This window comes from Amblyomma mixtum, chromosome 10 (genome assembly GCF_055824585.1).
Source record: "Amblyomma mixtum isolate Tamu chromosome 10, ASM5582458v1, whole genome shotgun sequence".
In the NCBI taxonomy this organism is placed as follows: Eukaryota; Metazoa; Arthropoda; class Arachnida; order Ixodida; family Ixodidae; genus Amblyomma; species Amblyomma mixtum.
This window is the reverse complement of record NC_143021.1, coordinates 83,854,847-83,882,339: the sequence shown is the minus strand read 5'-3', so window position 1 is coordinate 83,882,339 and position 27,493 is coordinate 83,854,847. Positions and strand designations below refer to the sequence as shown.

The 27,493-nt window shown below is 45.2% G+C and overlaps 1 protein-coding gene across 2 annotated transcripts in view; it reads left to right on the top strand.

Annotated features, from left to right (window-relative positions):
* Positions 1–27,493, top strand: part of LOC149326312 (organic cation transporter protein-like) — a 198,203-nt gene that overhangs the window by 8,571 nt on the left and 162,139 nt on the right. For both annotated transcript variants that reach the window (XM_089562552.1, XM_089562551.1), the window contains exon 2: positions 6,200–6,442. In XM_089562552.1, coding sequence (XP_089418678.1) covers positions 6,232–6,442 — 211 coding nt within the window. In that variant the 5' untranslated portion in view covers positions 6,200–6,231. The remainder of the gene's footprint in view (positions 1–6,199; positions 6,443–27,493) is intronic.

Genomic DNA, 27,493 nt, shown 5'->3' with positions numbered 1-27,493 from the left:
AAACGACACTGATGCCCAGCCGAAGGTATGACCGCTTGAGAGCTTCGCTATAGAGTGCATTTCCAGTCTTCTTCTCCCGCCTACGAGGCGGATGCAACAACATCCGCTACAGTGGCTACACAATTGCCTGTTTTTTACTCGTGTGCTACAGCGCGCAGCAATATGGAAAACAAAGAAGCGATGGCCAACTACCAACCGACCCTACGTTCCGCGCTATTGAATCCCTTTCCTCGTTTTACACCGTTGTCGTAGGCGTAAGCAAGCGCTGCGCCGAGCACCCACGGGTAAAACTGCACTTTCGGGCACACACCAGTCAATATACAACTCCGACATACAAGACCAGCTCTCCTCATCCGGCTCCTCCCGAATGCGTGGCGGATGCTCTAAGAAATAGGCCACTGCTCAGCTGGAATATTCTAACGCTGGATCGTTCGTTTTACAAATTCGTAAACATTCTGTGGTTCTTTCGTTTCAATAAATTGCTACAATTACAGTTGAACAAACTTGTCCAGATAATAAGAGGCGCTTTTAACAAGGGGAGTCCCGTTCACGTCGTGTTTAATGGCGGGTGACGACACAAAAATGGTGGCCGATTTGCGTACTTAGGCCAAATGCGAATTAGGTGAGCTAGCAGTTGGGTTTCCACTTTGGTTTCAGTGTTCGGATCCACTGTTCACGGATGGCAGACATAGAGAGAGAGAGACTGTAATGAATAAAGCGGATGGCAGCTGCTTGGATTGCGATAATGGGTTAATATTCGTATGTGCTCATTTGGCCATTATCTCCATCCATAGAACCCTGGGAGTCTTCCTACCACTCCTGGCGCAGTGGTGCAGCGGCCAAGCTAAGATGCGCCACTGTCATTCTAATTATATGGCAGATGCTGCCACCGGTGGGACTTAGGCTGCTTGCGTTGGGTTGCGATCCAGGTTGCTCTTCCCGAGCAGTGCCTCAGCTGCCGCCTGACACGGTGGACAGGCTGCTCACCTGCCGACCGAGTGGTGGGCAACTAGCCCAGGTGCATATATTGATACGGGGTAGCAAGCCAAGGAAGGGGACGACATGATGGCAGATGAAATATGATTTTGTTGGCTGTGACCTCAGAACACTACCAGGGGCCACCGAGCAATCGTCCCGATAGATTACTTGAATTCTGAAGGATGAGGTGATGGTGAACATGGTCAGAAAAGATAGAAGAAGATAAAAGGCCTGCTACCAAGATGACTGAAATGATCTGACGACTGTTGCCCCGGAGCTTCAGGCCCAGCGGTGGGTCGTTCAGAGCCGAAGGCCAAGGTTTTTGGACGCGCCGGACAGCTTGAGCGGGAGTGCCGTCTTGGTACAGGTCGTCGTCGGCTGAATAAGCATCGGGAGATAGCGCGTCTGCTTCTGGTCGTCGCGTCTCGTGGTCGGGGCTGGGAACCAGGGGGAGGGGGGGGGGGAGGAAAGCGGCTAGTCGGTTCTTGTCATGTCCAGCTTGGGTTCAGCGGAGGACGGAGTCCAGGTGCCCTCGGCCGACGACCAAGGCGAGCCGAAGGCGTCTATCTTTAGGGAACATGATGATGATGCAACCCTGCATCTCACACCACAAGTCAAGGAACAGCCTCTGCCAGGTCTCTATCTTGAGACCATCTCTTTGCCATCGGTCATCACGTCCATTCTAACACGTAACAAGAAATACTTGGGCAGGTGAGCAACGTGCCATAAAACAGGCTCCAGAGAAACAGACCAACAATCACGGAACAGCCAAATGAGAGAAATGGCCACTATGAGTGCTAGAGCCCTAAAACAAGTGCTACAGAAAAAGGTTTTATCTGAGTGGTGCCTGAAGAATCGCTTCGCTTAACGCCTACAGGCCAGTTCAAGCGCCGTATGTTCAATTAGCAGGCGAGCCTCGCGCCTCAAACTCCTCGTCTTTCCCAAACGAACCTCGTGTGTCTGCTATACTACAGTGCAAATGTTTTATCAAGCACAGCTCGTTTGTATCTTATTGCCCACAAATAGGAAGAGCAGATTTTAAAAGCGCCGAGAAACAGGACAGAACACGGAAGGTGGCGACAGGACGCGCTTTGTCCTGTCGTGTCCATTTTTGTTCTCTCCTGTTTTCAGGCACCTTTGAAATTAAAATTACGCAAAAACCTACCAGCCTACCAGGAAGACGTTTGCTATAAGCATGGGAGACAGTGACTAATTCGTAAAACGTGTCCGAAGCGAAAAGAGTGCGCGCGAAAACTACAATAAGTTTCCAGTGGCTTCTGGTTCATAGCGTCAAGTAGGCAAAAACGTAATGGTTACGGTACAGAGATTCGTTAGGGTAGAAAAAATAAATAAATATCAAGTGCTCAGTTCGCGCTGCCAAAGCCACAACGGGCTATGGTTACGGTACAGCTAGGGTTCGGCAAAACACAGGCAGCTGCTGTTTAGCGGTATCCGTATCGCAGCTGTAGCGAAGCACAAAATAATCAGAACTCGCACTTTGCGGCCTCCTTACAGAACATTAAACGCACTCAATATTTTGAAATGATAGCGTTAAAGCTCGCGTTGTGCGGAATATTCGGCGTCTTCATCGTTGCGTCGGTGCCGCCGACGTTGTCTGCGAGAAATCCCCAGAAAAGCAACCAGGTGGGTCACTTAGGTCATGTGGCGACATCACAACCTACCCAGCAGAGAGTGAGCAAACTCACCACACTCGCAGGTGGCAACTAAATTATTGGCCCCTCGGGAAGAGAAACCTGCCATCGCAGAGCAGGGGCGTAACTGCTGCACCACTGCACCAGGAGTGGTATGAGAACTCCGAGTCAAGAATGGCCAATTGCGCATATATGGGCAATACCTAACCCATTACGCTATCGCATCATACCCTTAAGACGGAGCTCAAGTGTCCTCTACACAATTTTTTTCGATTTTTTTGCATCTTTTCAGTGGGGTTGGGGCAGATATTGTCATGTGGATGTACCGTGAAGTGACGCGATTTGTGGACGTCGTTGTTCCTTCTCTGTAGGCGCGCGATCTTCGTATGGCGCAAGAAATGGCCCAAGCTAGTTGGGCCAAGGCGCCGAAGGTAACCGTGCTTGCGAAATTCTAAAAAGTGATATTATTATTACTTACGGTGTGCACACACCTCCAGACGCACACCTCCACACCTCCAGGGGATGCCAATAAACCATGGTACTCAAATGCGCTGAGGAAGTTGTCGCGAAAGAAAAAACGCCTATTCCGTAACGCAAAGAAATCAGGATGCGCTAGAAAGTGGGACAAATACTTTGCAAGTCTGCACGAATACACGCAGTTATTACGAACTTCAAAACGAAAATTTTACTGTCACGATCTCATAGAGATAATGCGGGTAAACCCCAAGAAGTTTTGGAACTTGCTCACGCCCAATAAAAACAGTTCGCACAATATTTCCCTGAAGGCACGAGACGGCTCCGATGTTCCAATTTCCGAGCGCTCCGACGTCATGAATTCCTATTTCACGTCCGTATTTACCCAGGAGCCAACAGCAAGCATTGTTTCCGTGCCAAGTCTAAATTATGCACCTATGCCACCTGTTACCATCACAGCAGAGGGAATTTTAAAACTCATAGATAATCTAAAGATATCCACTTCCCCTGGACCAGACAACCTCCCTGCTAAGATTTTTAAAGCAACTAAATATTTCACGAGCCAAATCTTGCAACTCATTTTTGCCCAGTCTCTTAACACTAGTCAGATTCCAGACGACTGGAAATTAAGCAAAGTTGTCCCAGTCTTCAAAACCGCAGATCGCTCCGACCCCTCAAATTATCGACCAATTTCACTGACATGTATCTCTTGTAAACTTTTCGAACATATAATATACTCGCACATCGCATCTCACCTTGACCACAACCTTTTCTTCTTTCCCAATCAGCATGGTTTCAGGGCAGGTTTTTCGTGCGAAACTCAGCTGTTCGAACTTACAACTGATCTCCACTTAAATCTAGACTCTGCCTTCCAAACCGATATAATTTATTTAGATTTCGCCAAGGCATTCGATCGCGTCCCTCACCAGCGTCTCTTTTCCAAACTCTCAGCTCTGTCACTTGACCCGCTTGTCTTATCCTGGATCCACTGTTTCTTAACCGACCGCTTGCAATTCACCGTCATCGCCAGTCATGCATCTCAAACTACTAGAGTAATCTCCGGGGTTCCCCAAAGATCGGTTCTTGCTCCATTACTCTTTTTAATCTTCATCAACGATTTGCCATCTGGTATTTTATCATCTGTCCGTCTCTTTGCGGACGACTGCGTTATTTATCGCCGCATCAACAATAGCAGTGATCAGGAATTATTACAGGATGACCTAAGCCGAATTCAGAAGTGGTGTTCCGACTGGCTAATGCAGCTCAACGTTTCTAAATGTAAGTTCATGCACATCTCACGTAAACGTTCGATTCTTCATTTTTCGTACTCCCTGAATCTCCATAGCGCTGTCTCAAACTAATTCATACCGGTACCTCGGCATCGAGATAACAACCAACCTAACCTGGGCTAATCACATCACGAAACTATGTGCTAGTGCCTCCAGATCACTCGGATTCATCAGGCGATCACTTTCCATGTCCACCGCAGCCACCAGATAACTAGCATATGAAACGTACATTCGAACTAAACTAGAATACGCCTCAACAATATGGAATCCTCACCAAGCCTACTTGATAGATTCACTCGAAGCCATCCAGAATCGGGCAGCACGCTTCATCACCTCACAGTATAAATCTCAGCTCAGCATCACAGCGTTGAAATCATCTCTCGGCATCAAGTCATTAGCCTTTCGCAAGAAAACTTCAATTCTTTGTCTTTTTCACAAACTGTACTTTAACTTTCCAGCACTTCGAGAAAACCTTCTACGAGCTCCGCTACGATCATCTCGTCGTTTATTTAACTCCTTAAGCATACAGCGTTTGCACGGTTCCACCAATTATTTCAATAAATCTTTCCTTCCCAGTGCGATAGAAAGCTGGAATAACCTCCCCGAACACATTGTCATTGAGACTAACCCTTCCAGATTCAGACAGCTCCTAATCGACCATCTCAACGACAAATAATTTTTTCCTGCACCCTATGCCAGCTTCCAAGCCCTGCAAACTGACCAGCCTGTTCTACTTCCAAAGTTGTAATTTGTTTCTGTTTATATTTCTGCTACACTCTGTCATGACCTGATTATTTGAATTTGTTACTTCTGTCTTTTTTTCGTCTTGTTCTACTTTTTTTCTATTGTATATTTTATATTTTCTATATTTTTCTGTATTTCCATATTCCTTCTATATTTATATATTAATGTATGACTGTTGAACACCACTGTACCACCTCCCCCCCCCCTTATGTAATGTCCCTAACGGGACCCTTAAGGGTTAATAAATGATGATGATGAAATGACCAGCGTAAGATAATAGCCAAAAAGTGTATTATTCAACATTAGTTAAGAGCATGCTAGTTTTCACGCCTCACTTGTATTCTTGTGCACTACACCGCTGACAATGCTATTCCGAAAAAAGCGCTAGCTCAAAAAGCCTTTTTTTTTTAATTGTGTAACGTCTTAGTGGAACACCCTGTATAGCTGGCATGAACCGATTTCAGACTGTCCAGTTCATTAAATTTACGAACTTACGACTTTGAAATTAGGAGAATCTGCTTCTTTTGTTTAGCTCGAGATGTGCGTTGTTTATAAAAAAAAAAGTGAAGATGAAGGGGAATTATTTGACAGCTGGGATTACGAAAGGTCCCCTGTCCAGGTTCTTTATTTCGTAAGTTTCAGTGTGCGTGTAGTTGTTGGCTACAGTCTCCTTCATGTGTTTTACTAACACTGGCCGGTGTAGTAAAGTTGATGGAGCCATATCAATGGAGCTGTTCTCGCCTGCTCATTTTGCAAGTGCTTTCTTTTTTCAATCTCTACAGACCCAAAAAACACGCGAGTAAGAAGGTGCGAAATTTATTACAGGTTGAACTATTGTCGCTTCTTCGGTGTCTACAAGGTTCGCCACGAGGGAAAATAACAGCACTGCTAAGGCGTGCGTAACTGAGCAGAGCACGGGTGCAAGGGCCCTGACGGGCAGAGCATATCTGTCTTTTGCCCCACCACCCGAGACAGCCTTTCTGTCTAAATAAAATGTTCAAAATAAGTAGGCAACCTGTTACCTACGTCCATCATTCTCACCCAACGCGTCCATTCGGCCAGTCATCCCTCGACAGCTGAGGGTGCGCAGGACCATGGCGACGATCGACGACATCCTGGTGCACCTGGGGTCCTGGCATCTGCCGGTGCTGGCGTTCTGCTTCTTCAGGGGCTTCCCGGCCGCCTTCTACGCCATGTCGCTCTCCTTCACGGCGCCCTCGCTGCCGCACTGGTGCGCCAGGCCCCCGCAGCTGGCCAACTGGACCGTGGAACGCTGGATCCGGGAGGCCGTGCCGCTCACGATCGGTAAGTGGCCTCTGCTGCGCTTGTTTCCGTGCGTGTGTCAGTACGTGCACGACATGCCCGTACGGCCCCGTCTCACCCCATGCCGCCCCAGGTAGCCAGGTGACTGATACGACCCACTTACCTCACGCTCCTGGCATCCGCTGCCACATAACGAGCCCTAGAGACTAAGCTAGACGCGCGCCTCCTCTTATCACTCTTGGTGTACACCAATCGCCTTTCTCCCGCACGACACAGGTAAATTTTATTAAGGCGAAAGCCTTTAATGCCTCATACTGTCGTCGGCAGCCGTGTCGGCAGATGTGTCCGCGTTTCGGCGTCACTACTTAAAAAGAAACTGCGTCGAGGCTGGGAATGGAACCAGGGCCTTTGGCGTTGGAAGCAGAGACGCTACCACTCCGCCACGAAGGCTGAAGGTTTGGACATGAATAAAGGCGCATCTAGGGAATGCATGGGTTCATAAATAAAATAAAAATAAAAGTAACAGAAGAAAAAAAACAAAATAAGAAAAGGACCAAAAGTAACAATGAAATTAAAAATAAAGTATGAAAATTAAAATATAAATGGATGGGTTTCATAAATAAAATAAAAGGAATAGAAAATAACAATAACAAAAGAAAAAATAACAAAAATAACAAAAAATAAAAAAATAAACCATGAAAAATAGACAATAAATGAAAACAAACAATGCGCCAGGAAACGCTTTCGCCTTGCAGAACTTTAGAAAGCCAAAGTGCCTCCTGAATTTTTTCATTTACTATTCCCTCAAGAAGCCTCTCTAAGCAGGTACAGTCACGTGCTGAGGCAACAAAATCCGAGGACGATGCTCCTCCGTCTAGAGACCGACGAAGAGCTGGCACGGCGCTTGCCCACCTCATGTGCTCTCAACACGGTGCCTAGATAACGCACCTTACCAGCGACAGGTAGCGTCGCATGACACGCCGTGCCATTTGCAGCCTCATACGCCCAGTTTTAAACCTCATGCAGACTGATAAAAACAAACAAACCCGCGAGGACCAACGTCTAAATAAACGGTGCGCATCACTGGCGTCCTTCGTGTTGGCATCACGAATTAGGATGGCCAATCGGCGACTGAGCAGGACTGATTAATTAATGGTTTCAACAGGACTAGATGCGAATGAGTGCTGTACCACTGCCCGAAGAAAGAAAAAAGAGCAGCACGCCGCCATGGCGAACGAAAGATTAGGACGGATGACTCAAACTACACATATGAAGGCAGTCTCCACAAAGCATTTTACGGCGAAAGCTGTTTTAGGTTTGGTTTAGGAATTTCGAGTAGCATTTCGCGATGGAATCTATCGTAAACCACGGTGGTACCGACAAATCTAGTCCTTAGCCCGACGATCGAGTGGCCGCCGAGTGAGAGAGGAGGGAAGCCTTGTTAGTACAGCTAGTCGCCGCTAGGAGCGATAGCATTGCCTGAACCAAGTGCACCAACAAACAGCAAGTGCAGGTCCACGTCCAGGCTAAAATAGAGCGGTCCTCTGATCTCTGGCTGGCTGAAGTTCACGATGCAACTAAAGGGGGGCAACAAAATTCTGGAACCATACAAGCTGACCAAGAAACGTCAAGTGCCTTCGAGAGAACACAGAGAGGCAAAGAAGGCGCAGCTTTCTCAACAGGAAATAGACCAAAAATGGGAATCCTATCGACAAAAGAAACTGGAAGTAGAGATCGTCGTACATGATAAAATAAAGCAGTCCATTGATCGCTGGATAGTGAAGTTCATGATGCAACTGAAGGTGGGACAAGAAAATTCTGGAACCATCTAAGAAGGATGAGTAAAAAGAATCAAAGAAAGTACGAATGGAATCAACGTTCCGAGGGAAAATGTTTAGAGTGAGACAACGCTGCGAACTACGTTACATCAGTTATAGCTGAGTCATTTAGGAGCGACAATAGTGCAATCTCCGCAAAATGAGGGAGCAACGCAGGACAGCATAATTGAAAGCAACTTACATCTGACCAATCTTAACTAGAAAAAGACGGAAGGAAATATTCTTAAATGCATGTACATAGGGATAAACAAGATTCCAATCAAGCTGATTAATGAAATTTGCCCAAAAAGCAGGGTAACGGTGACAAAACCATTGGAGACAGTTATAAAAAATAAGCAAATTCCGCACAGCTGGCGACAAAGTAAAATGAATTTGATTTTTATAGAGAAAGGAGATAGGATGAGCATAAAATCCTTCCGACCGAATACGATAACATCGGTTCTTACAGGCTGGCAATGGAGACGGTAAAATTAAAAATGCAGTCATGGGTAGAAGGTAATAAGATACTTGGAGAACTTCAGAAGGGGTAGACGCTTAGATGATAGCCTGTTCGTGCTTATCCAAGCCATAGAAATAGCTAAGGTGGAAAACAGCTCCGTATTTAGTCTTCCTGGACATACGAGGTATGTTAGAAAAGTATCCGACTTTATATTTTTTTGCGAACACCTGATGGATATGAAACAAGCGCGCTTGCACCAGCCGACCTTGAACCTTCGTGCGCTTGCACGAATTTTTTCCGGCCTGCCGATAGCGTCAGTCGCTGGGATGCAGCGTTTGAGTGAGGCTGTGCGCAGTGCTCTCGTCGGTTTTTTATTCCAAGGGAAATGGCGTAGCGACAGGAGCAGCGCTACTGCATCAAATTTTGCCAGAAACTGGGCGACAACCAAGTGGAAACCACTCGGAATATTCAGTACGGCTTTCGTTGAAGATTCTATGAGCAGCACACAAATTAAACAGTGGTACAATTGGTTTGAAGACGGCCGCACATCGTGGGAGAGCGAGCCACGCTCCGGTCGGCCATCAACATGCCTAAATGACCAGGTTATTGCCGAACTAAACGCTGTGGCGATGCGGGACCGTCGTGTGACTATCCGAGAAATTGTGGAAGAGGTGGACATCGCCAATTTTTCCGCACATTCCATTATCACCGAAAATATGGCCAAGGAGAGAGTTGCGGCGAAATTCGTGCCGAAGCTGCTCACGGCGGAGCAAAAGTAGCTTCGTGTTGAAGCCTAACAGGACATGCTAGATTCCACAAACAGTCACCCCGACTTCATTAACACCATAATCACAGGTTACGAGTCTTGGGTGTACGGGTACGACCTGGAAACTAAATCCCAGTCGTCACAGTGGAAGCATTCCACGTCACCAAGACCAAAGAAGGCCCGCCAAGTGCGCAGCAATGTCAGAGTGATGCTGACAGCTTTCTGTGACTCCCCCTGTGTGGCACACCACGAGCACGCACCCTACAGGGTCAAACAATGATCAAAGAGTACTATAGGGATGTCCTCCGTCGCCTACGTGATGCTGTGCGGCGCAAGAAACAGGAGTTGAGGTCAACAGGAAAGTGGCGCATCCATCACGACAATGCTCCTAAACATTCCTCGCACTTTATTCAGACTTTATCGTCGAAAATCCAGACTTCTGTGGTTCAACAGACTCCTTACTCTCCTGATATGGCCCCCTGAGACTTCTGGCTATTTCCCAAAATCAAGAGGACATTGAAAGGAGCGCGATTTCAGACAAGAGAGGACATTATGGCTGCAACGACAGCTGAGCTAAACTTCATTCCGAAAGAGGCCTTTTCGGAATACTTCCAACAATGCCAGCACCGCTGGGAGAAGTGTGTGGAGTCCCAAGGAGGCTACTTCGAAGGTGGTTAGGTTTCCAACGCTCCAGTTATGTCATTTTTTTTCTTCGGCCAAAGGTCGGATACTTTTCTAAAAGACCTCGTATGCAGTGCATATGGCAACGTGAACAGGAAATGCCTGTTGAACGTATTAAAAGATTAAGGTGTCGGTCACGAGGCAATTTATTAAGGCGAAAGCCTTTGATGGCTTATACTCGCGGCCATGACTGTCCGTCCGTCCATTAGATTTGAAGAGTCATGACTAGTCATTACTAGTCACAAGTCATGTCTAACTAATCATTAACCAGTCGTCAACTAATTAGTCATGACTGGCCAGTCATTAATCAATCATGTCTAGTTAGTCATTAACCAATCACGACTAGATAGTCATCAACTAATTAGTCATCACTAACTAGATATTGACCAGTAATCAACTAATTAGTCATGAATAGTTAGTCATGACTAATTACATGACTAGCCAATCCAAGTCGCCTATGGAAAGGCTTCCGCTTCGCGCACTTTAGATCGTCAAAGTGCCCCCTGAATTTTTTCTAGAGGAAATATACCGAGATAATAAAGTTTATATTACATGGGAAGAGTTAAAAAAAAAGTACGAATGGCCGGTTGGTCTGATCGAAAGCACTTCACGTCTAGCGACACGTTGCCGGTTGGGGCAGCAACTCCAAACTTCTTGAGACAAAACTGATTTATTGAAGACGGAGCCGAATACAAGAACTTGGAGAAAAAGGCGGTTTAAAAAAAAAGGCTTTTAAAAGAAGGGCTGTAGAAAAGCGGCCGAGACTGGGACTCGGCGCACTCGTCCATGCTCTTTGTTCGCAGCGGGTTTTAACCCTTCAATAATTGGGCGGAGCTTTATTAAATCCGCTCTCGCCCAATTTCAACCAATCCCGCTGCAATGGCACTGTAGGTACAAGTAGGTGGAGCCCAGTGCTCGCCAGAGCCCGACTCTAGAGGCGCCAGTAAGTCCACTGCTTCGGGGGTTTCAAAAGTCGCCGACCTTACTGTCCCCCACCCACTTGACCGCTAATCTCATTTCAATGGGGCGCGGTCGTCGGCCCCCTGCGGCCCCGACAGGGCTGTTCGCGGTCTTACTCCCCGCTTCCCGGGGCTTGGACAGCGTCCGAAGCGTCCGAAGCGCGCGACGCACTGTCGCCATTCCTAACCCCTCCAGACGGACACGGTAGGGGAAAGTACCTACTGGTGCCGCAGGGATAAAAAGTACAACTGTGGAGGTATAGAAAGGATTAAGGTAAGCTTGACCTCTATCACCGCTGCTGTTCATGCTTTATATGATAAATATGGAAAGAAGGCTACGAGGAAGTGATCTAGGTTATCATCTGTCGTACAGATTAGACGGAAAGGTGGTTGAGCAGCGGCTCCCGGGTTTAAAGTATGCGGGCGATATTGTACTGTTAGCAGATAGCCAGCAAGATTTGCAAACTATGGTTAATTGTTTCGGAGACGAAGGAGGTGCTTTACGCTTCAGTTTTAGCGTACCTAAGTTAGGTGTGACGATTTTCAACGATACCACTGATCAGGTGCTTACAACAGAAGGTCCTAAAATACCCAGAGTGGTCGAATACAAATATCTCTGGATATGGGCAAACGAAGGGCAGATATACACGGTAAAGCGCAAACAGTCTCATAGGGCAAAAGGGCGAAGAGATGCCGGGATAGTGAAACATTGGGCGTCATGTGGGTATAACAAATATCTAGTACTGAGAGGTATAAGAAAAGGAATAATGGGGCCGGGGCTTACTTTCGGGAATGCGGTTCTGCAGAAGTTTAGTCGAGATTAGAAGTAAATCAGAGAGCTGTTGGAAGAGTACCACTAGGTGCCCACAGCAAAACCACAAAGGACACAGTACAGGGGCATATGGACTCGGAATTTTTCGAAGCACAGGGAGCTCGGAGTAAAATACTATGTGAAGAACGCCTGAGGAATTCGGACGATAACAGGTAAGCTGCTAAAGTATTTAAATACTTAGACAGAAAGACCGTTGACTCGCAATGGCAGAAAAGAACTGGTTTGGTTTATGAGGTTTAACGTCCCAAAGCGACTAAGGCTATGAGAGACGCCGTAGTGAAGGGCCCCGGAAATTTCGACCACCTGGGGTTCTTTAACGTGCACTGACATCGCACAGTACACGGGCCTCTAGAATTTCTCCTTCAAAGAAATTCTAGCCGCCGCGGCCGGGATCGAACCCGCGTCTTTCGGGTCAGTAGCCGAGCACCATAACCACTGAGCCACCGCGGCGGCGATAGAAAAAGAACTAGGAAACTAACCAGCTAGTATGCCGTTGTCACCTCTTCACGCACTTGAGCGTCCGTTCGCAGACACCCTTAGAGCGGGAGGGGGGGGGGGGGGGGGTAGCGGCCTCGGACTCAAAGGAGATGCCCTCGACTCAGCGTGGCAAGCTCAGCGGAGACCAGCTACCAAGTGACAAAAGATTTGGTCGTTTGGTGCCCAGCTTTGGCCGGTCGCAAGTCAGAGAATGGGTCGGAGCCAAAGGTTCACAAACAAAACAAAGTTTTATAGAGCAATGATACGGTACTGACGATTTCACAATCAATAGTAAAAGCACATAAAAGTGATTAACAAAAAATGCAGCTGGTGCAAAGTTACACTAGAGAGAGATTACAATACAAAAGAATTATTGCACCTTGAGTTCAGTAACACAGAGAGAAGCAAAGAAACAAAACAGAATTTATTCACCGGGAACATCGATAGTCCGACGACCAGAGGTTCACGCCGATGCCGTCCCTCAGACTGGCGCGCGCTGCCTCGTTGGACCGTGGCTGGGCGAGTGTTTCTCTGAAGCTTAAATGGCGGCTCGGGCTAAACAACAGCGGCCAACGCCCTTCTTGTATACGTCTGTCTGTTCTTCGCGCATACACACAGTATCGGCTGTGTCGCGCCGGGAGCGCGTCCCCATTGGTCAAGCGCTTCGAAGAGCTTCCAGGCCTTTCCAGTCTGGCGTCGCTGCCGATGCGCGAGTGAAGGTGGGGAGCGCATTTCTTTTTAAATAAACACGCCGTAATTACCGACTGCCAGTGTGGCTTCAGAAAAAACCCGGTCAACAGAACTTGCTCTTTTACACCAGAAGGAATATATAGAGAGAAATATTGAATATAGGAACCTGGTCTTCGGAATTTTCTTAGAATACAGCAAAGCATTTTACTGCATAAACCATAGCATCTTGTTGAAAAAACTTGAATGTTATGGAATTAGAGGCGCAGCTTTACGCTTACTTAAATCTTACTTGTCCAACAGAAAACAGTATGTCCAAATAAATGAATACAAGTCAACTCTTCGAACAGTTACCTGCGGAGTGCCCCAAAGAAGTATCCTTGGACCACTGCTATTCAACCTGTATATTACAGAACATCACTAGTGTGGATAATAACGCTCGTTTTATAATTTACGCTAATGACACCAGTTTGTTTTTATCCGACGGTACTGGTAGTAAGTACTGGAAAATTCAAACATACTCCTGGAAAAAATAAAGACATGGTCCGATAACAATCTTCTTTCAGTTAATGCAGCAAAATCTAAGGCAATACTCTTCCATCCAAAAAAACAAAAATTGCAGTGAATTCGGTGAGCTACATTACAACCGAGACAAGATTGAGTTAGTGAAATCATTTAAATCGCTTGGCGTAATATTCACAGAAGACATGCAATGGGAAGACCACATAAGTCATATACCATTAAAGACATCTCGAGCCATAGGATTTATGAGACGTTTCAAATGTTGTCTCCCACAAAAGGTAAAACTTCTGTTATATCGTGCATTACTTCGCTCACATCTAAACTACTGTTCATTAGTATGGGGTACTGCCACACAAACCAGTCTGAAAAAACTTGCTGTTCTTGAAAAAAGGGCCTTTAGAATTGTTCATAACCTGTCATATAGATACTCAACAAAAAACTTATTTTCCAAACACAAGATTATTATCGTTTTCAACCTGTATGCATATAAACTATTGCGCACCTATAAAATAGAACAAAGAAGATGCATTACAAACATATCTGACTTAGCCCCAATTCAGTTATTTCACTGCACATACCCATGCCGTCGCAAACCACACTGCGTAGTACCTGTAGTGAGAACAAACTATGGACGCCAAATGGTTACATTCCAACTTCCCTCACTCCTGAATAGATTAATTGCTGCAAACATTGACATAGGAAACATTAGCTGCTCTGACCTCCTCAACTACTTTATTTCTGAAGCCACATTTTTCTAGTATTCATACTTTAAACTTGTATTCATGTATTGGTTGCTGTTGTTATAATCTTTATAACAGCTTTTTTTTCTTGTTGTTACTTTTGTTCTTATTTCTTAAACCCGTATTGATTTTCTGCACACGCTGGTGATTGTGTATCTGTCTGTTCTTTTTTTTTCTCTCTCTCTCTTTTTTTTCTCAGAAGTGCCGTCGCATGCCACTGCCCATTTGCTGTACAGGGGGTGGGAACCGTGTCAAGGGATAACCGATTTTATTCCCATCCCCTCCAACACTGTATGGTGATGGAAATAAATCATTATTATTATTATGCGAAGCATATTAACGTAGGTTTCGGGCCTTCGCGCGACGCCCGGCAGTGGCCACCATTGACCCTGAAGTGGGGTCACGTGACATGATGTCACGTGATGACGTCACACCGGCTGCAGATGGGGCCTCATATCGCGCCGTCGGTCGCCTCCCGGCGGTGGCAACCATTGACCTTCAAGTAGGTCACGTGACATGACGTCACGTGATGACGTCACACCGGCTGCAGATGGGGCCTCATATCGCGCCGTCGGTCGCCTCCCGGCGGTGGCCACCAATGACCTTGAAGTGAGATCACATGATGTGACGTCACGTGATGACGTCACACCGGCTGCACATGGGGCCTCATATCGCGCCGTCGGACGTCGCCCGGCGGAGGCCTCCACGCTTCGGTTCGCGCCGTCGCGCGCGACGCGGCGGCGGCGCCACCATCGCTGCATCACGTGATATGTGACGTCACGCCAGGGATGAAGCGGCGCGCGCCCGCCGTCGCGTCAGTCTCTGTGCCCGCAACCGCGCCAGCGTCTTTGCGCCGGGCGTGTATGCGGTCAAGATGCCTCCAAACGCTAAGGACGTTAATAATAGGAATGCAAAACGAAGGCTGCAGCGTGCTACGGAAACCGATGAAGAACGCGAAGAACGCCTATAACATGCTTCGCATCCACTGGGCTTAACCTTGATAAGCCTCCAATTTTTTATTATTATTATTAGCACACGCAAGGCTACGCCCTCTCCGCCGGCATCGAGTTGAAGCGTCTCCGACATTCCAGAAGGTTCAACGTCATGGCTGACGCAATCCCCTTGTCGTCGCGCCGGCGAGCGGTGGTGGAGGGGGCAGCCACACACACAAGGCTAGTCGCTCTCTGGGGCTTCCTTCTCCCCGGTTTTACGGCGCGTGCTGGCGAGATGCGTCCGCGTGGCGCTGTTTTTGTTTATTTTTTTCAAAATGGCACCGAATTTTGCGACAGCCGGACACGAGGACAGAGAAGGAAAGAGCATTAAACGACAGGTTAAAGAAGCGGAAGGTAAAAATTGGATTAATTCAGTGGAAAAGAAGCATGGTGCAGACGATATCGAAACTGGAGAAGGCAGATCAGGAAGGAATTGTTCAATGATAACTAAAGAGGCAGCGCCCTACTCTTTGAAGCTAGCTCAGAGTGTCTTACAACGCGCAACTACAAAAACAAATTTAACGACGAAGATGACACATGTTTGTTGTTGTTGTTGCCTCAGCAACGATGGCACATACCTATGGTGGGGGTTTGGCCAGGGTTCGGTGCCGATCCAAAGAGGAAAAAACTCATCGCGGTTCTTCTCACCTGGCTCTTAATTATAAATAGAGGAATCTGCGTGCTCTGTGTGGTAAATCCGTAGAAACAATTGAACACCTCATACTCACATGTGATGGCATCCATCCGGATGTCGATGCAGGCACAATCACTCTTCCTGAGGCCCTTGGATTTAGAGATAACAGTGGTCATGTAAATAAATCTGATGGAAGTTAGCAAAAAGCGATTGGAAAAGTGGTGGTTGAGAAACAGAGAGGTGACATAAGGTTAGAAGTGAAGGAAAAGTGGTTAAACAAAATGCTGAATTTTAATAACAGTGTAAGACATAGTTAAGCATAAATAAAGAAAAAAAGCCGAGTATGGCGGCAACTGCCACCACCCCGTTTCAAGGAGGATGCTCCTGTCCTCCGTCCATCTATCCAACAGCGCCACTCGGTGATGTTTTGGGAGCCTAATTAGCCTGCCCAACCTTTGAGCACGCCACGTGTGCATTTCTTTAGTTTTAATGTAGCCGGAACGATGTTTGTGGGAGGCGGAAAAAAATGGCTGCGGCTTAGATCGGCTAATCCCGGTGATGGAAGGGAAATCTTTGTTGTGCGCGGTTATGCTGTGTTGCTAAGCCAAGTTGAACTCAACCTCTCACCGCCGAAGGCAGAAGCAGCAGCGGCTGTCTCCATAGCTCTTCGCTGCCGCCTTTTGGCATCCTTCACCCTCCGTTGAGCCATTCAACGCTCCCGTCCTTCGTCGGTCTCTGCCCCTAGCTTGACGCGTTTGACTTTGCATGATCGGCAGCGTCAGCCGGATGATCTGACTCAGCCCGTCGTCTACGAGTCCGTCCCGACGAAGTAGACGCTCCCGACCGACTGGCTCCATCCTCCAACTAGGGTTGCCAGGTCCTAAACTCAAAAAAGCGCCACAAAAATCGCAAAAGTAGCCAAAAAGTAGCCAACGTGTCGCCGGAGTGTCAAAAGTAGCCAAAAAAGCGCCAAAGTTCCAGAAAAGCAGCGCAACAAATTTGTAATTCTTGCCGAATGCAGGTTAACACTCGACGCGAATAACTGAACTATAAAAGCATTAAATCAAATGGAAGGAAATACATGAACATCATGGAACAGGAGCATGGAAACGCGCGAGGAATTTCTAAAGGGAGTGAAAATGTGGGAAAAGTAACCAGAAGAGTTTTTCTTCTCTGCAGAGGAGAAATAATTTGGGTTCCTAAGCCACTGCCATAACACTCTGCATTCCCATATAAATATGGCATGCATGGCATTTTTTTAATGAAATTTCTTCACTCTTCTGTAAACAAGGGCATGATTTCATATGCGCCTATTTCTTGTACCGTTTTTCTCCTGCGATCTTTTTTTCAGTTTTCTATTGCAAAACACACTGACCGCCACGTGCTCTTCATATGGATTGAAGGTATAGAAAACACGCGGCCTTGGCCAAAGTTTTTCAGGTCAAATGGGTTGCTTTTCAGCCACTTATGGCTCCCCAGCTCTATATCGCTATGCGATACCAAGATCCTTCGTCATCACGTTTCAAAACTTTTTGGTCTTCCCCGCTCGCCACTAATTGGCTAAAAAAACCATGTGTCTTGAAAAATTTCAATCACGACTGTAATTGTCAGCATAATACAAGTGGCTGTCGGGCTGGCATGTGCGGCCGATCAACTCGCTTTGAAGCAGTAGTCAACTGAGGACACAGGTGCATCAGCTAAGTAGCAAGACACTTCCCCATTAACCTGAGGTGCAGTCAGTGACTGGATATATGAAATTTCTTATTGCTAGTTCTAAGGAACCTAAATATCCGCATTGCATAGCAGAGCCAGAGTTTCGGAGTCTCGGCTAGGAGAACAAGTCCGGCGAGCATTAAGTGAACACAAGAGCGAGAAGTATTTTATGTCTAGGAGATGATTACAGGTAAATTTTCAACAACAGGGCAGGCACCGTAGAATAATAGTGTTACGTGTGGCATTCTAACGCACTTCAGCAAAGATGCACTGGGACCATTGGCGAAAAAATAGGCCTATTGTTCAGTCCCAACTTCGAATTCAAATGTAGCCAAAAAGTAGCCAAGTAGCCAAATTCAAATTTTTGTCGCCAAGAGGTCCAAAAAGTAGCCAATTTGGCGCAAAGTAGCCAAACCTGGCAACCCTGCAACCATAATGAGAAACTGCGAGGTAGCAATGTGCATGCACGCGACAGCGGCGCCCGAGTCACGTGGTCGGTCACGTGGACAGAGCTAGCGAGGCGGCGGTCGGGGCGCGGCTGCTGCTGCGGCGGCGAGTCTCGTGCTCAAGTGGCTGACACACTTCCACTCCGCGACTTGAAGGTCAAGTGTACCGAGCCGATTACGAGGCTGGTAGTGTTTTCGCTTTAAAATTTTTTGAAGCGATAGCTTCACTGTGCCAGCCACTTCGCCACGTCGAGGGTGGTCGCACCACGGCCGTATTCCTGTGGCTGCAGCTGTGCGCCGCAGCCGCCGCAGGAGCCGTTGCCTAGCAACCGCCGCACCTGCGCTTCGCGGCTCCGCCGCGCCATCTGGCACGTCGTCACCTAACCGTTGCGCTCGCCATCGGGAAGCATCGGGAAGCGTGTTCGGTGCGCTATCTGGTATGACGTCATCTAGCAGCCCGGCGGGGGTATGTATATATAGAAGCAGTTGGTTCGTCAGTAGACGAACCGTTATGGAGGACGATGGGCCGTCTACGGCACTTGTGCGCTAGAGACAGCAGAAGAGCGCATCGAACGCCTGGAGAAACGCCGTGAAGGGGATGCAATTAGGGCTCTTACCGAGCAAAGCTAGCCACTTAAAGCTTGGCCATAGCGAAACTAGGCGTGGCCAGTGGTACGAAGCTATCGCTTCCAACCAGGTCTAGCCAGAGCTAAACCACAGTCAATTTTTCTCGAGCGGAGCTATGCTTCATCAGGTAGTTTTTCAGTTCCTTGCATAAAACTCAACAAGGAGCGTGCGGTACAATCACATTAACGCTGTACGCACTGAAATCTCATATGCCGCAAAAAGCGCAGTAATCATAAAAAGAAAGAGATAGTGATTGTTACTGTAAACAGAAATGTTAGGGGTTCCGTTACCTCACTGTTTTTAAGGCATCCACTGACAGTCTGAGTTCCACTATATATGCTATTTTATCAACAAAATACTTCAAAAATAACGGAAGGCTGGCTTACATAGCACAAAAGTAGTGACCCATTTACTCGTTAAATTAAAATCATGTTTGCATAAGCCTCCAGTATGCTTCACGACAGTGCATTTTAATAATAACCTGTCATGTAAATGATGGTTACCTGCTTCTATTTGTCTTCATCCCACATACATGTATATATATATATATATATATATATATATATATATATATATATATATATATATAGCTAAGTATACACTTCGTTAAAGGGAACATATTTATTCTACTCGACGTTTCGATCGGAAGACCGATCTTCCGATATATATATATATATATATATATATATATATATATATATATAATAAGTTGGGGAAGTCACATTGAAAAACTTAACAGATTTATTCAACGTTTCGACCAGGGACTGGTCTTTTTCAAGAGTGATCATACAGTGCACGGATGCATCTTCTTATAGCAGTGAACATGGCACACAGAGGGCTTGAAAAGAAAAAATATCAGCAAATAAAGAAAGATAAAAAATTAAAGATGAGAAAAAAACACAGGGAAAAGAGGAACACAGCCGAGAAAGGAAACCCAAACGCCAAGATGGTCCAGCAAAGGCGCCGCTTGAAACAGGTGAAAGAGGGAGGCGGCCTGGGCGGGCACGCGACTAGTTCGGAAGAGGGAAAAAACGTGGGGGTGGTTAACAAAAGAAGGTAAGTGCCTGCCAATTGTGTGCGTCAGTATGGCTTCTAGCCGCGTCTGTGTGGCCCCGCGCGACTTTAGGAGATAGCACGAGCACGCACAGGTTGCGGCTGCGCTTAAGTGTCTGCGCTTAAGTGTCCGTGTGGTTCGCATATGGTGGCCACATGGAAAGGTTCCTCGCTTGCAGGAGTGGAAAAAAAAAAAAAAAACGAATAAAAGAATAAATAAATACAGAAAATGGCACTGCGATGGCCAAAAGAAACAAAAAAAAAACACACACACACACACACGCAGAGGTGACATGAATGCACAGAATACACAGAATACACACAAAATTGTGTCACTGTTGTAGCATTTTTCAGGAGGAGATATGTGGGGAAATGTATATAAGCCCAAAAATGAAGTTAAAGACAGCGGCAGAGTGTTAGAAAGTGTGCCAAAAAGACAAATTTCATCCCAGGGAACACTGCTTAGACTTAACACAACAATATTAGAATAAATGCAAATACCAAGCGAAATAATAGAGGCGCACAAAAATACAGTTCAAGAGTAGAAAAATGTCCTAAGAAACAAAGTTTACCCAAACGCAGTGATGAGCAACAACCAAACGATAATAATGCGATGAATACACATCTCTCATGTGTATTCACGTGTATTCATGTGTATACACGTCTCTCATGTGTATTCATCGCATTATTATCGTTTGGTTGTTGCTCATCACTGCGTTTGGGTAAACTTTGTTTCTTAGGACATTTTTCTACTCTTGAACTGTATTTTTGTGCGCCTCTATTATTTCGCTTGGTATTTGTATTTATTCTAATATTGTTGTGTTAAGTCTAAGCAGTGTTCCCTGGGATGAAATTTGTCTTTTTGGCACACTTTCTAACACTCTGCCGCTGTCTTTAACTTCATTTTTGGGCTTATATACATTTCCCCACATATCTCCTCCTGAAAAATGCTACAACAGTGACACAATTTTGTGTGTATTCTGTGTATTCTGTGCATTCATGTCACCTCTGCGTGTGTGTGTGTGTGTGTTTTTTTTTTTTGTTTCTTTTGGCCATCGCAGTGCCATTTTCTGTATTTATTTATTCTTTTATTCGTTTTTTTTTTTTTTTTTTTTCCACTCCTGCAAGCGAGGAACCTTTCCATGTGGCCACCATATGCGAACCACACGGACACTTAAGCGCAGACACTTAAGCGCAGCCGCAACCTGTGCGTGCTCGTGCTATCTCCTAAAGTCGCGCGGGGCCACACAGACGCGGCTAGAAGCCATACTGACGCACACAATTGGCAGGCACTTACCTTCTTTTGTTAACCACCCCCACGTTTTTTCCCTCTTCCGAACTAGTCGCGTGCCCGCCCAGGCCGCCTCCCTCTTTCACCTGTTTCAAGCGGCGCCTTTGCTGGACCATCTTGGCGTTTGGGTTTCCTTTCTCGGCTGTGTTCCTCTTTTCCCTGTGTTTTTTTCTCATCTTTAATTTTTTATCTTTCTTTATTTGCTGATATTTTTTCTTTTCAAGCCCTCTGTGTGCCATGTTCACTGCTATAAGAAGATGCATCCGTGCACTGTATGATCACTCTTGAAAAAGACCAGTCCCTGGTCGAAACGTTGAATAAATCTGTTAAGTTTTTCAATGTGACTTCCCCAACTTATTATATATTTAGTCAGTTGCCTTGAAGATTTTCTTATTCCTTATATATATATATATATATATATATATATATATATCGGAAGATCGGTCTTCCGATCGAAACGTCGAGTAGAATAAATATGTTCCCTTTAACGAAGTGTATACTTAGCTATATATATATATATATATATATATATATATAGCTAAGTATACACTTCGTTAAAGGGAACATATTTATTCTACTCGACGTTTCGATCGGAAGACCGATCTTCCGATATATATATATATATATATATATACACACACAGCACTTCCTCAGTACGGAGCACGAACTTAGTTACCGCTGATGTGACGTAGAACGTCATCGAACGGCGAGGGTTCGATGACGTTCTACTTCACATCAGTGGTAACTGGGCGTGCTACGTCCGCCGCTTAAGAACGTGGGTGGCGCTGATGAACACTCTCAAGGTTAGGTTATTTGTAAACATAAATACCCCGAAAGCAGATCTGACAGCCGTCGGCGTAGCTCAGCGGTAGAGCACCGGACGCGTAATTCGGAGGTCATGGGTTCGGATGCCACCGGCGACATATGGTTGTTTTTATGCGAAGCATACTAGCCGCACAACCGAGCTCTTCCTTGCTGTGCCGCGCGCGGCCACGTAGCTACCACTTGACCTACATCGGCGCACCACGTGATATGACGTCACAACAGCTGTGAAAGCTGGGGCTCAACTCGTGCGCTCGCTTGTGGACGCGCAGCCTCCGCCGGCGGTATGCTTCACATCCTAGGCTTAACCATAAGCTAAGCCAGGCCATTTTTTCTTCTGCTTTTCTATCTAATTAGCTTTAAGCGATAACATATTCAGCAATATTCTAAATCGAACAACAGCACAAAGTAAATAAATAAGTAAAAAAAAACCTGTGGCCCTTGGCTTCTGTGGCTGTTGGCTTCTGTCAAATTTCGAGCCCCTCATTCACCTTCCCTTGTTTGCTTAATTATATATATATATATATATATATATATATATATGTATAAACGTAAATTTCGGATCCTACATAGTATCTTATAAATATGGTGTGCGCCTCAGTCGGGGCACCGCGCCTATGGTCGGAGCGCCGTGCCTTTATGGGTGTGTGTGTTTTGGCTCCGAGGCTGGACTGTTAAAGTTGACAGCAGAACAAAGACAAGTCCGAGCCCCTACTGAGGACTGGGCTGGTCAGTGCGCTTGCCGGTGTATGGAGAGTTCATTCTGAAGTGAGGTTACACAGTCAGTGGAGACCCGGGAGACGCGCTCTGTCGGAGTGTTTGCACAGTGAATGCATGCGAGGGTCCCTGAGGCTTGTGAGTGATGACCAAGTGATGAAGCAGTCTACATCGGGGGCGTGTTTTCGGCGGATCTGCATTTCTATACTTGTTTCTTGTGAGTCTGTGAATATGCCGAAGCACGGGAAACGAGGATGTTTTGCTAAGTTTGGGGGGAGTGAAATTACTAGTGTAGCATTCGATGGGGAAGACTTATCTTCTCTCCCGTATCTTTGACTTGCTGTTTTATCATTTCCTCAATCTTTGATCAATCTAGCGTTTGAGAATTAACCCAATTGGTTGTTGTCTCCACTCAGGGAGTGGTGTACAGGTGTTGAAAGAGGCTGTTTTGGGGGAACCAAGGGCTGGTTTCGTCTGGTTAATGTGCGAGGCAGTCATCTGCATGGAGTTTTCTTGTTGTTCTTCCGTTATGTTCTGTTTTTTTCTTTAAGTGTAAATAAACAGCTAGCGCTCCCGAAGTTGTCGTCGAGTAATGTGATCGAGGAACTTCGAAGCTGGAAGTCGCTGTGCATTTTTTATTACCATCATCAACGTTTCTTTCTCTCTCAGCAACATCAAGAGAGTGGTAAAGAAGGTCACAACTTATGGGATGAAGAAAAATAGAGGCAGGTGATGATAATTTGCATGAGAGCTCATTATTAAAATACTATCATACAGCACATCACAGGCTCGTGCAAATATGATATTACTTTATTAATTGAATGGTTCGCCACTTCTGTGCCTTCCTTCCTATGTTTTTTTTTAATATTTTGTTCATAAAAAGCGAGTAGTGCAAGCCTGAGCCAAAAACAGGAACTGTGAGGTAATTAACAAATTCCTAACTGTTTTGTTTACAGTAACTGTCACTATTTTTTTATATTTTTTGATGAGTGTGAGTTCTGCGGCATGGGACGTTTCAGAACGTACAGCGTTAATATGATGGTACTGCACGCTCCTTGTTGGGGTTTATTGTGCAAACGCAACTTCAACAAGATGTTAATGATCTTGAATACCGAAGCAGGAAACTTAATCTAGAGATACACGGTATTGCTGCTCTGCCCGATGAAAATCTGCTTACTTTGTTAAATGACATCGCCCCGAAGCATGAAGTACCACCCCTGACGGCAGCAGACATTCAAACAATACACAGACTGCCTGCCCGACGGGATAAGACGCAAGGAATACTCGCTCGTTTCACCAGACAGACGACAAGAGATCCGTGGCTGAACGCTAGGAGCAAAGTAAAAGATAATGAACCGAGCATTGTCATTCAGAAAAACCTGACACGGTATCACAGAGACTTGCTTCGAAGTGCGAAGCAGAAGGCAAAAGATACAGGTTATCGTTTTGTCTGGTATACGAATGGGAAAATTCTCGTTCGTAAAGATCAAGGAATGACTGCCATACATATCAAAGGAGCAAGCGATCTGGACCAGCTTACGTAGCACTGCGCAAGCTCAGTACCAAAGGAAAATGGAAAAGAAAAATGGCACAGTGCCCGTATTACCTTCCGCATGACTTGAACCACATCGCTTCCTCTTTCTCATCCGCATCCGTTAAAGCTATACATGTCAACGCACGCTCAGTAAAAAATAAAATGGTCTTGCTAGATGAATTTTTTAGCGAATTTCGGTTTATGTTTTCAGTGATAATGCTGAGTGAAACATGGAGCACCAGCGCGCACAATGTTTTCAGAATGACCAATTACAAAACCTACTATCTCAACAGACCCGTCGGGCGTGGCGGGGGAGTGGCTTTACTTCTGAATGAAAATGTAACTGGTGAAATGTTAAACCCATACAGTGTGGTTACGCCGGACTACGAGATAATATCATTATGCTCAAAGAAATGTATTTACTCTGTCTGTTACCGCCCACCCAGTGGAGATTTATCCGTTTTTCTTAAATTCTATGAACACTTTTTGTCTTTTGTAGCTGATGGAGGTTATACGCTTATTGCTGGAGGCGATTTCAACATCGACATGAGCAGTAACAATTTTTCTACGAGACAATTTAGGACTGTTTTGGCTTCAAATGGTTTCATTAGTGTAATAGAAGTCCCTACCAGAGTAACAACAGGAAGTCAATCCACTTTAGACTTGTTCATTACCAATCTCGCTCATCCAAAAATTGAGACCGGTGCCTTATCATGTTCTATCAGTGACCACCTCCCAGTGTTCTTGTGCATGAATGAGCCAACCCATACACTGAAAGAACCAGAAGGTATTAGGTACCAGCGTATAACCAGTGTTACACTGAAAGCTTTTCGCGATGCTCTTAAACAAGTTAACCTGGCCCACATAGCTCACCTCAATGATGCTAATGAAGTTTATAATAAGTTCCTTGATATTTTCAAACAACTATACCAATTGTACTTTCCCTCTACAACATATAAAGCCTCACGAAAAACTCGGAAACCATGGATCAACCATGAGTTACGAAAAGAAATAAAAATGAAAAATAAGCTGTATAGAACATTTCTAACCACACGTACAGTTGAAGATTTGAGGTTATTTAAACAATTTCGAAATAAATTAACAAAGAAATTGCGATCAGCACGAACAGAATATTACTCTGCATTTCTAGACGTCAAGAAGGGTCGTCATGATGTGGTTTGGACCCGTTTAAACTCATTGCTGCACCGTAACCAGTCACATGGCCAAGTGCGGAATCTTAAGATCGATGATAAAGAACTTTCAGGGACAGAGCTGGCAAATGCTTTCAACGACTTTTTCACGAAAAAGAAAACGGATGGGTCTGCACGGAATGCATGCGATTACTTAGACTTTCATAACGATAATACAATATTTCTCGAACCTGTCACGATGGATGAAGTAGCATCGGTCATACTCAGCCTAAAAAATAGCAGTAGTCGAGATATTGACGACATCCAGATAAAGCCCATAAAATATGTAGCCGATATTATAGCTCCAGCTGTGGCACATATTTTTAATGTTTGTTTAGCTACATCAGTATTCCCAGAAAAAATGCAGATTGCTAAAATAACTGTTTTATTTAAAAAATGAGACCGAAATGACTTGGGTAATTATAGACCCATCTCTGTATTGCCTGTTTTCTCTAAAGCATTGGAGAAAATTCTACACTCTAGACTGAATAAATTTTTAGATAAATACAACTTGCTCACACCATATCAGTTCGGATTCCGGAAAAACAAGTCGACTGAACTAGCACTCTCAGAGCAAAAAGAATATATTCTGACACAGTTTGAACACAAAGAGCTCGTAATAGGAATATTCATAGACTTCTCAAAGGCATTTGACTTGGTTAATCATAAGTTACTTCTAGAGAAGCTATGGCACTACGGAATTCGGGGCCAGGCACAGAACTAATAAAATATTACCTGTCAAAAAGGAAACAAACTGTCAACATAGATAATACATATTCAGAAATAAAAGAAATTTATTCTGGTGTCCCACAGGGAAGCATACTTGGGCCCCTACTTTTCAACATTTACCTTAATGATATTGTGAACATTAACCCAAATGTCAGGTTTATCATATATGCCGATGTTACTAGCATTTTTTTCTCCGGAAGTAACATTCATGACCTGATACAAATGTGCAACACAACAATGATCACACTGGAAAGATGGTCACAATCAAACTATATGCGCGTGAATGAAAAAAAGACTAAAGCTGTAATATCTCGACCAAGAAACAAACCGATCACCCCACACGATAGTATTACCTTTAACTCGAGAGAAATAGAAATAGTTGATCACTTCAAATGCCTAGGTGTAGTATTTTCTTCGCACATGTCTTGGGAAGATCACACAAATCATGTTGTCCGGCAGTTAGCCAGGGTAACAGGCACGATTGGCTGCATTAGATACATTCTTCCTAAATCAATTAAACTACTTCTCTATAACACACTGTTCTGTGCCCACATTAACTACTGCCAGCTTGTATGGGGCACTGCAACGTATTCTTCATTACAAAAAATCCATGTTCTGCAAAAAAAGTTTCTTCGCTACGTCTTTAATGCGGACTATGGAGCACCCAGCAAAGCGTTCTTTCGTGAAACTGGCATAATCAAAATCTTTGATTTATATCAATATCGACTGAGTGTGCGTTTTAAACTAGAAACCAAAAATAACATAAGTTATATTCGACGTCTGGCAAATTTGAAAGAAAAAGAAGCGAGTTACCCTTTTAGAGAGCCTGAAACCTGGTTGGTGCCTACACCACGCATAAATACCGGTTGTTGTTGTTGTCCTCTAGATAATGGCGGTAAACAGCGCCTGCAATATAGACTTCCTTCTCTTCTAAACACATACAAATCTGCCAATTTCAACTTGTCTACCTGTACTAATCGTGAGCTGCGTTGCTTATACATAGACTGTGTTACAAAATGATTTTTTTTCTTTAAACTGCACTAAGAGGTGTTTTTGTTTTGTTTAATTTGTATTGTTTGATTCATTGTGCTTTTGTTGTACTGCTGAAAGATACTTATGCAACGATGTTTGGATGAACATGTAAATTGCCCACATGTACAATCTAGTGGTAAGATTTTTTTTGGTGTTAATGTGTTTTTCTCTGAATTGTTTTCTTTGTTATTTTTTCTCGTCGCCTGTCACTGCTGCCCGGTATAATGGGGGCTGCGGCTCAGTCAAGCTGTCTATGACAGCTTTTTCTGCAGCTCCTCTGTCACTTTTTTGAGGCAGAAATAAAAATGATTGATGATTGATTATTCAAGGAACCGAACAAACTCCGTGATGAAGCATGCCATCCCCATCAAA